The sequence below is a fragment of the Lolium perenne genome, chromosome 6, assembly GCF_019359855.2.
Source record: "Lolium perenne isolate Kyuss_39 chromosome 6, Kyuss_2.0, whole genome shotgun sequence".
Lineage (NCBI taxonomy): Eukaryota > Viridiplantae > Streptophyta > Magnoliopsida > Poales > Poaceae > Lolium > Lolium perenne.
Window position 1 is genome coordinate 131,758,969 of NC_067249.2, and position 10,748 is coordinate 131,769,716.

The following is a 10,748-nucleotide window of genomic DNA, read 5'->3' on the forward strand; positions in this document are numbered from 1 at the left end:
GGAGTCGGGGTTGATGGGGTCAGGGCCGGAAGAGGACGGATAGGAGGAGGAGGAGGACGGAGGGGCGCGACCAGGAGCGGCTGCCGGCGGGACTGCGACTAGGAGCGAACTGGAGGCGTGGGATCAGCCATCAGGTCGATTTTCTGCATGATGCGAGCAACGGAGGAAGGAGACAAGGAACGAACGTGAGACGAAGGGGATGGGTGGGCCTCGGCGTCCCACTGTTTTTTGGCCCACCACGCGGGACGCGTGGCACGCTCTCGAGCTGGACTCCCACGATCCTCCGACGGAACCCATCGTAAAACCACAGTACGTAACCGGGAACCCCTCATGATTTCACGCCACTAAACCCTAAAACAGAACGCCAGCCCACCCTTTCTTCCGCCGCCATGTCGCCGACGGCCGCAACCATGGGCACCACAAAGCGATCGAAGAAGAGGAAACCCATCACCACCCCACCAGAGTCGGAGGAACCGGTCTATGATGCAACTGCCACCATGGAATCCGGCCAGGAGACGCAAGAGCCGGAGCAACAGGAGGTGGCCGGGGACGACGAGACAGTGAAGACGGGGGACCAGGACGAGGAGCAGGAGCAGGGGAAGGGGGTATCGTATAGAGCTGTTCAACTCTCTTTCGTTTAAGAACTAATTTTGCGAAAATAACGACTATGCTCTGACAGGCTAATGCTCAAGACTTAGAGCTGGGATATTGCATTGTTCCTAGCGAGAAGAGGTTTCTGGTTTTGCACGCTTTCCTGAAGAGGAAACTGTCCAAGAAGGTCATGGTGATCTTTTCATCATGTAGTTCAGTCAAGTTCCATGCAGAACTCCTAGGTTCTGTGCAGATGGAGTGTGCTGGCATCCATGAGAAACAAAAGCAGAAGAAACGAGCTGCAACATTCTCCAACTTCTGCAACTCGGAAAAGGGTATCTTACTCTGCACTAATGTGGCAGCTCGTGGCCTTGATATTCCTGATGTGGTGAGGTTTCGATAAATGTGTGTTAGTTGTTGCTATGAAATTATTGTTCCTACTAACCGAATTATATGTCCTTGTTTTAGGATTATATTGTGCAATACGATCCTCTAAACAAACTACAGGTTGGTGATCCGAATTTGACTTTCAGGGTTTCTTATCATATTTGGACTGTACTAAACAATCCAAGTTTGACATTCAGGATTACATTCACAATGCTGAACATACTACACGTGCTGAAAAAGGAAAAGGGAGCGTAATATTGTTCTTACTTCCCCAAGAACTGGAGCTTCTTATTTCCCTAAGGGTACTCAATTCTATGCCGAGATAATGTAGCAAACAAAAAAATCTGAAGTAAAGCGAAATTACATGTTTGTTGTGCCTGCAGGCAGCCAACATCCGTCTCACCGAATACGAGCTCCACAACAAGAATGTGCCAAGTTTGCAAGCAAATTTTGTAAGTGCATCTTTTACATCAGTGAAGTGTTAATTCAGTCCAGTTTTTCTATGTGTTCAAGAAGTTGCAACTCAATAATGCTAAGCAGGAGAAAATCGTTGGCGAGAATTACTTCCTACATCAGTTAGCTCAAGAAGCATACAGATCGTACATTCTAGCATACAACTCAAATGCCATGAAGAAAACTTTCAATGTTCATGGTCTCAATTTTAAGGTAAAATGCTGCTTGAACTCTGTGCGCTTTGTGTTTAGTGTGTTTTTATTTCGCTATTTTACGCTTCCCATCTCCAAATATCACAAGCTGCCATTTTTTTTCCTTTATTTGTTGTGAGCACCTCTCCAAAAGTGTTTGGCCTATATTTATTTACAATATCACAAAATGTTCATGTTTCCTGAAAAGTTGCTCCAGCTTATTTTGTGCTTAATCTGGAGTCTGAGACTTATAACAGAAGAAATAAAATGACAATGTCACTCGTTATAATCTGGCAGGACGTAGCTGCATCATTCTCCATCAGGAACCCTCCAAAAGTCAATATTGACCCGGAGAGCAGAGATAAGAAGAAAGTGGGTGGTGGTGGGAAGAGGCAGCGCATCAACGCGGCAGCTTAAGGTGTCGGGGCTTAATACATTTATTATGGTATATGCATGAGGTTGTAATGATGCAGTATACCTTTTGAATCGATTCACTATAAAGCCTAATTCCTCTTTACCGTACTTTTGAATATTGTTATTATGTAACCCACGTTAAGCCACGTTTCCCTTTAGCCATCAGATCAGATATCAATAAAAAGCTGATCTTCATGGTACAGAGGTGCACCAAGCGGTCGCCTACCACCCACAAGATCACATAGGGGGATGGGGAAAATCACATCAGGATTCAGGAGAGACTGGTACACCAAGCGAAACCGCCATAGTATCCACTCTAGATGGCGCAAGAACACACTAGAGCTGAACATGTTAAATCACCATGGCAAAGAGGCAAGGGGTCGCCAAGAACTTCCGTCGAAAACCATATAGATTGGGGAAGTTCCAGATTGACTAGAGGAGCGCGAGCGAGAAGCTAGCTCTCTTTGATGCTCATCCTTCCAGCACCTTTCCCAGCTGCTTTGCGTTGCGTCTGAGCCAGCACGGCGTTCTGCTTTTGCAGCCCCTGGAGCCTCTCAAGGAGTTCTTGGAACGAGGGGCGGCGTTGTGGGTCACTGTTCACACAAAGATAATCACTTTTCGACAAAGAAAGGATGATCATTTGACAGGGTCGGCAATTGGCTGTTCAGTAGCGCGCAAAACAGTACCTGTCCCAACAACTCTCGATCATTGATGCCCACTCAGGATCGGTGTCGCTCGGAATTTCCAATCTGTGATCCATGAAACCCACGGCTCCAATAACCTGCAACATAGGGGCGGTAGCCTTATGCATTGGCCTTAATAGAAAAGCATGTGCTGTTACATTAAAAAGAAGCAAGAAACTAGGTTCTGTTAATCTGCAAAGATAGTGATTTCACTTGGAATAGATTCACAATTCACCACTAAGCTAGTATTTTCCAATAGAATTTTTTTTTTTGGGGATTGTCTGAATTTTTTTCTAAGGGTGAAAGGGGGAATGACACTCTTAGGATTTAGGAGCGTACAACTCTCAAGGACCTTCACTTAGCGACCCTGAAAAAAGCATATCTACCGGACTCAAAGAAGAATGGATGAAATATGAAGCAAAGAAGCATTGAGGTTTTTTTTAAGATGCCATTAAAATTTTCTATTAACACTGTTTATATCTAAGTAGATTTTTAATACAGATGAGGCAGGCAACCTTCATGTACATGATGTAGGAAACAACGCTGCAGAATTTAGGTGCTGATACAACATCAGATTAACACCTGACCAATACGCATAGTAAAAACGTACCTGCATTGTATTGAGAGTATCCCAGGGAACCTTCTGAGTAACAAGCTCCCACAGAACCACTCCATAGCTGAACACATCAGACCTATACTTAATAAAATGAAAGACATGAGTAATCATCCGTAGGTAACAAGAACTTTTGTTGTTCAAAAAATTCCACGCCGAGCTTACTTTTCATTTGAAGGTTCACTCCGTAGCACCTCTGGAGCCATCCACTGTGGCTGCATATGGAAATAAGAGCTGTCAGAATTAAGTAAGCAAATCGATTATCTGCACTAGGTTAAATTTTATGTCAATCTTGTCAGTAGGGAGTATTCATTTGTGAAAAGGTTAAGTTGCGTGTACTTACTGTTCCTTTTCCAGTTTTGGTTGTCAAAAAAGTTTCGAGTTTCAGACGTGAAAGACCAAAGTCTGCAACCTAAATACAACCAAGTGAGAAAAGACAACATAAAGTATGGAGAACAAAATTTCGTACTTACCTTTACAGTCCAGTTCTTATCAACCAACAGGTTTGGCGATTTCAAATCACGGTGTACAACAGTGGGGATGGAGTTGTGAAGATAATTCATACCCCTTGCCTGTGAAAATATTATTTATTCTTCTAAGAATCAACATGTGTATTCGACAAAGAAAATAGCAAGTAACTTCTATCTATATGTGTTAAAGAGCCCAACAAGAACACGCATGATTGTTTGGAGGGTCAAGGTAAAATGTTGCACATAATAATCACATGAGTCACATGTTCTAGAAAAAATCACATGAGCCATGATTGGCCTTTGGTGATATAATCTTAAGTTAGAATCATGTAAAAATAATGTGTGACATTAGCACAAGTTACCATGTCAGATGGCAGATCCATGATATCACATATTTTCTTGTTTCATCTTGCATGCACTGAAGCTAAGTATATGGCTTAGCTTACATGCAGTTCAACTTTGCTTCTAGGAAGTTGCAAAAAATAATTCTGTATCTAGTCAAAATATCTCTTGATATCTTCAAGTGAAGAATGTTTTTCCAGTTCTTCTGCCACATCATGTTCATCTCTCAAAATTTACATGTAGGAGTAGTTAATTCGACATTAAATTTCCTGATTACTTAACCAGGTTTTAAGAGAAAATACACTCACTATGTCTATAGCCATGTTAACCCTGCGTCTTGGATCCAGCTTGCCAGTGTTCTTTTGAAGAAACCGAAACAAACTCCCTCTGCATTATGGGACTCAGTGAAGTGTTATACAGCAAGTAAAACAAAATGACCTGTCGTGAGATCTAAAGTCTAAACAACCACAGAAGAATGCCAAAACAATATTTCCAATAGCAAGAATTGTTTAAAAGCCAGGGAAAATATTAAACAACTGCACCTAGTACCAAATCAATGCATGGTAAGTATCAAATTAAAAACACCAGGGTAATAGCACTCTCAACTTTTTGAACTAGAGGAAAGTGAGTATAAAACATGGGAGGCCAGTTACAGAACTATGTATGCCAGCCATCACATCCATTAATCCTTAGAAGTATTTTCAGCGTTCTTAGTAGTAGTATTTGTAAAAGATAAAACATGTAGGAAGACATATAGCATACCGTGGAAGAAATTCAGTAACAATACAAAGTCGTTGCTGTGCCATAACTGCACCCATGAAAAGTATTATGTTGGGATGTCGTAATCTCTTCATCAATGATACCTACACATGTGAAGGATACAAATATGGTCATGACCACAAACTATGGAGAAGGGATCACAAGAAAATGATCCGAAAAGGTATTAATGTATTTCTAATTAATCCACAAAAAACAAAAAATATTTGTCAACACAGTATCCTTTCATCATAATATTTGCGGGAATCGTTTCTTCATATTTATTCACATGGTTGCAATAACATAGACTAGCAAAAATGGTAACAGTGGTTCTATGAACATCATGGATCCAATCGCAATCTGCAATTAGTTTCTGCAATGGAAAATCTAACTCAACAAGACAGTAGATAATGTGGTTCTTTGAGATTAATACCAAAATTAATGAGCAACTGAAGGTCCAACGATAATTGTATGTAGTTATAGATGTCCACCTCTTGTCTGAAGGAATTTATCATTTCTTCTGAATATTCCTGTTTGGAGAATACTTTAGCTGCCACATCCTACAGGAACATGGATAGATACTGAGAATTTATTGTTAATATGTAAAGCTTCATTCATAATCATGCAATAGAAATAACATACCGAGCCATACCACAAGGCGTGATACACTGTTCCGCAACAACCTGTGTGCATACATGAAAATAGCAGAAATGAATATGTTTGTTACGAAAGGGGACAACGCCAGATTGCATACAACAGTCTAAGAAATAGGCATACTATTTAAATTTTGTGTGATTATCTATATGAACTTTCAGCAATAAACAAGTGCAGGCCTAACCATACGAACAAAAATGCCATCACTGTTGCGGAAGTGTAATACACTAGCAACTTAAGAATCTCGGAGTAGAAATTCATGCCACCAGGACTACTGTAGAATCATGACATTAAATGAACTGTTATGACTATTTTTTTTTTTGAAGAAATAGAACCAAAATTTGGATTATCCCAAAGATAAGAGGAGTACATAAGCTATTACACCCTCCATGCCAAAATGTAAGGCGTCTAAGAATTACTCAAAAGTCAACAATTTGTAAGTTTGACCAAGTTTATACACCAAAAATATGAACAATTACAATAGTAAATCAATATCAAGCATAAAGTATATTTTTCTTAATGTGTCCATTCAATATGTAGATGTATATATGTTTCCCTAAATATTTGGTCAAAGTTAGTAAGATTTGACTTTTCGTTAATCCTTAGCCACCTTACATTTTGGGACGGAGGGAGTATTAAGAAGCACGGTGAGAGGGAACTTTAATGATGAAAACTGATTTAGACTATGCAAGAGATAAGAGGAGCATACATGAACTGTTATTAAGATGCACGCATAATGACAATTACTGACAAAAACTATCAGGTTAAGCAGTTTGTGCGATTAGAAGCTATGGTTATGTCTACTCCTAGATTATCTGAAGTACGTGATAACAAGAGATATGAGTGCCTACATGTCCAGACAGGTATTAGTATTGCCAAGGGAGAAGTAACTACCTTGACCTACTTGTTCTCCAATTACTAGGTCTTCCCAGAGAATCTCATAATCTAAGCAGTCTGCTTCATAATCTGCTCCATCCATACCACTGCTATTACTACTCCCAGTGCTGCTTATGCTACTCGTGCTGTTCATGTCGAAATCCCACCAGGAACCTGTGACCTCATATTTGCTTGCCCAAGTGTAATCGCTGTTTTGGCAGTCTGGAATTATGATCGGCTCTAGAACTGGAACTCTTTGATGACTTTGGTCATTCTCCAGCTTATCACGTAACTGTGTCAACTTCATGCTACTCTTTCCAGAACCCCCATCATTTCCATGCCCTTTCCACGGCCATGATATGCCGTTCTTGGCTAATAATTCCTCAGCCTTTGAACTGAACATCTTGTGAAACCCTACTTTTCCTTCTCCTGAATCCACATTACTTGTTTTGGTGGACTTGCTAGCAGATTTCATTTCGACAAAAAAGGCACCTGGCATCACATCCCCACTTGGGGAGCTTGCTTCACTTGATGACAGCTCCACCCGGACATCAAGTTCAGAATACTGGCCCTCACAGCCACTACCATACTGTTCTTCGGCATTCTGACCTGTCCTTATCCGAGAACGAACTCTACTTGTAACCTTCATAGCCTGTGTTGACATACCAAAATACAAGAATAGAATAAATTAAGAAATAAATTAATAACATACCATAAAGAATAAGCTCCGACTGGGACTAAACAACGCAGTCATTTTATATGTTTGTCCGTAAATATAACTTACCAAAGTTGCTATCTTGGAGGTGATAGCAGATTGAAGAGGTTGCTGAGAGTGAAGAGAATCTGTGTTTAGTGAACTACTTTTAGGACGGTTGTTAGCATGAAACTGGGGCTTTGTGGTACTTGGATAGGATTCCGCTGAGCCTGAAGGACTATATATCTCCTCTAATATCCGTACATCAAGTGAGAGACAGATGAGGCCCACCAAGCTACCATCGTCATCGTATAAAGGGGTGTTATGGACTGAAATAAAGAATCTCTCTCCTGACTTGTTCTTAACAGGAAACTTCCCTCTCCAACACTTCCCCATAAATATATTCTGGATGACGATTTTTGCTGAATCGTAGTCAGCAGGATGAACCATTAATTCAACGGCATTCTGACCAACTGCTTCTGCTGCAGAATAACCGTACATGTCCTCAGCATAGCGGTTCCTAAATCACAGAAAAAAAGGAGAATTTTGTAAAACCTGCGTTCATATAACCTAGCAGAGGGGTGCCAATTATATAAAACTAAAAGAACCGATATGCCTCCTGAGCCAAGTTGACCAGTCGAGAGAATGGGATCTACTCAGTACATTAATTACATACATCAAAATATGTTATGTAATTTAGTAACAAAGATTGATATGAACTTTGCACTAGGTGAATTGCAGTTCTTTCACTTTTCACGAGATCAATTGTCAGTTCTGACTGTAAATTTTGGTTGAAAATATGATCATTCGCGGACTGTGTATTTTTTTAATAAGTATCTCCTACTAAGATGTGTCTATTTTCTTAATCAAAATGGTCATTTTTTAACCAAACTTTGTAGGCTACACATTAACGCATAATACACGTGTATGTATTTCTGTAGATTTTTCGGAACTTTGTATGTCTTTGTATTGAGAAGGTGCTAAGATAGCGCAATTGACCATGTTAACAAAAGATTAACAGTAGGCGCATCGCACCTGCTAACGTCACACACACACACACGCACGCCAAACGACCGACAACTAGCTGAGGAGCGCCAGCAACTTCAGAACGCAACGGTGTGTGTCTGATGAGACCTAGTGGGTAGTTATTGTACTTGAACCTGGTACAGAGCGAAAACTTATGCAAAGGCTGGTATAAAGTGACACTGTGACATTTTACCTGGTGTAAGGTGTGATTTACTCACTAAAATTGCAAGGGCTGAAGGAAACCAAAAGGTCCATTATTTGCACCAGGCGTTCCTTCTTAAATCTCATATCTTGCATTATTACATTTTGCCAGAAAACTAGCATAACTTGGCAAACAATAGTTGTAGGTTTCTTCAGAACTGAGATCATATAACAATTACATACGAGAGTTAAAACGCCTGATTTATACCCACCGTTATGACCGAGGTTCACGAAATATGCAGAATGCATGGGCATATTGTCCAGCATTTCGCCGAACACTTGATGGACACAGAGCACGCACAACCGAACCAAAAGATAAAGCAAGGGAGCTCACCAGTAGAGGAGCTTCCCGTCGGGGGCAACGATGTGCACGGCCTGGCCCAGCGACTGCAGTATCCAGTGGCAGTACCTGTCGGACAGCCTGCCGCGATTGGCGACGCGCCGCGACGACGACGACGAAGAGCGCTGCGGCGGCAGCGCACGGCAAGCACGGCGCCTGGCCGTGGACTGCGCGCCGCGGCGCTCCGGTATGAGCCTACCTATGTCCCGGTTGAGCTCCGCCTGCCCCTCCTCCAGCACCCGTATCTTCTCCAGGAGCTCGGCCGCTTCCATGGCCCGAGAACCAGGCCAGGAGATGCTGCTCTTCTTGAAGTCGTGGGTGGCTATGTACTACCACTACCATTGCTTAGAGCCGAGACAAGTGGGGATGGAGCATCGGAATGTATCGCAATCGCTCTTGCCTTTGGCTTCCGCGTAGTAGCTTTCCGGTTGGATTCCCCGATACTCGTGTTCTTTTGCGAGGACGAGGAGGCTGCAATTAAACAAGTCGATGAGATCGGAGGCGCCCATGAGGCGGGAAAAGATCTAAGCAGTGGTTAATGGCTTTGCTCACGCCTGACATAATCGAGCGAGCGAGGTGTAGCCCTGCTGTGCTCCGCGCATGCCTCACTGTCCGCTCTGCTGTGCCTCCCTCGTCGGCACGGAAAGCCCAAACCCAAATTTTCCACTCATGCTCCATGTTTTCCTCTCATTCTGGGCCATGCGCGCGCGCTTTGTCCTGTCTCTGCCCCTCCTTCGAACTGCGTCGATTTTAACAAAATTAAGCTAAATCTGGAAAGATCTCACAAAATAACCTAGTTTTAAAAAAAATTCACAAAATAATTTTTTGCTTGGTTTCGCACCAGACGGAGCCATGCTCATTAGCACGACTCCGTCTCAGATGGAGCCAAGTAGAAAAGCACAACGCCATCTATGTTCGTGATTGGTAATTTGTCATTATTTGGTGGGGAGATTATATATTCAGATTATGTTGTAATTATTATGCCTCTGATCCATATCATTTTTAACATTTGTGAGTAGTTCCCCATATTTCCGAGGGCATAGGATGAGTTGGTTATGATTCTATATGATGTGTAATGAGTATTTGGTAAAATTTTCTATCTTTTATATGATGGTTTTATGCGAACGTCGACTCCATATTACTTCACCTATTTGAAATCATAGGATTACACTTTAATGTAATGCATTAGTTGTTAGCCTAAACAAACGTGCTGGTTATCAGGTACGCTACAAGCTAGCACATGCATCACATGGAGTGAAAAAACGTAGTAGTCAAGATATCATGTCAGGATTAGTGAGGCTTGACTCAAGGACGATGTCCACACTAGATAGTGGCAGCACGTAGTAGTATAAATAGGCTCCTCATGTATCAGTTTCAAGCAACGCAATAAGAGGCATTCAGTCTCCAACTCTCTTTCTCTCCCGTGAAGAACACCCAGCTCGTATGCGTGTGTTTCCTTAGTCTCAGCAACAACGATCCAAGGCTTTGTAGTCGTCCGGTGTTTGATCCGCGGCGATGACAGGGAAAGGCGCAGACAATAAGTCTGAGGTGTCGTGGACGAAGAAGTTGGAGGGGGGCCCCTTGTCCATGCCTCTCAAGGAGCTCACCGTCGGTGATGGAGCTGCTGAGGTACGCGTGGTGGAGAGGGTGATCCACGAGCACGACGCGCCAGGACCAGCGCTGGTGCTCACTCGCACCAACTATGTCGACTGGGTGCTCGTCATGTGCGTCCAACTGCAGGCGCAAGGCATGTGGACATTGGTCGACACCGGAGTTGGGAGCGAGCGTGACGACCGGCGGGCGCTGGGCGTCATCCTGCGGAATGTGCCGCCGGAGATGCCGCGCACGCTCGGTCAAGGACTCCACCAAGCTGGCGTGGGACGCCGTGAAGATGATGCGGATGGGTGTCGACCGCGTCCGCGAGGCCAAGGCGCAAGCGCGGCGCGCTGAGTTCAAGGCGCTCAAGTTCCACGACGGTGAGTCCGTGGAAGCATTCGTCATGCGGCTCACTGGCATCGTCAACGATCTTGAGCTGCTGGACAACCCTGTGTCCGAGC

At 43.0% G+C, this 10,748-nt stretch overlaps 2 protein-coding genes across 3 annotated transcripts; one reads left to right on the forward strand and one right to left on the reverse strand.

Annotated features, from left to right (window-relative positions):
- Positions 1-68: 68 nt before the first annotated feature.
- Positions 69-2,150, forward strand: LOC127334522 (DEAD-box ATP-dependent RNA helicase 27). Its single transcript, XM_071822680.1, has 7 exons — positions 69-605; positions 680-979; positions 1,060-1,098; positions 1,176-1,280; positions 1,362-1,430; positions 1,519-1,644; positions 1,920-2,150. Exons 1-7 carry the CDS (start codon positions 390-392, stop codon positions 2,037-2,039), a joined length of 975 nt encoding a protein of 324 aa, XP_071678781.1. The 5' UTR covers positions 69-389; the 3' UTR covers positions 2,040-2,150.
- A 40-nt stretch (positions 2,151-2,190) lies between these two features.
- LOC127334521 (uncharacterized) lies at positions 2,191-9,296 on the reverse strand. 2 transcript variants are annotated; one of them, XM_051360997.2, is made up of 13 exons: positions 8,686-9,277; positions 7,215-7,644; positions 6,449-7,082; positions 5,543-5,583; positions 5,392-5,460; positions 4,907-5,007; positions 4,453-4,531; positions 3,806-3,904; positions 3,676-3,744; positions 3,498-3,547; positions 3,330-3,411; positions 2,723-2,817; positions 2,191-2,629 (listed from the first exon to the last, which is right to left on the reverse strand). In XM_051360997.2, the coding sequence occupies exons 1-13, from the start codon at positions 8,961-8,963 to the stop codon at positions 2,491-2,493; spliced, it is 2,166 nt and encodes a 721-aa protein (XP_051216957.1). In that variant the 5' UTR covers positions 8,964-9,277; the 3' UTR covers positions 2,191-2,490. The 2 variants fall into 2 exon arrangements, 1 of the variants encoding a protein (XP_051216957.1); XR_007872202.2 differs by lacking the exons at positions 2,191-2,629; positions 2,723-2,817 and having other exon boundaries at positions 3,676-3,737; positions 8,686-9,296.
- Between the last annotated feature and the right edge of the window lie 1,452 nt (positions 9,297-10,748).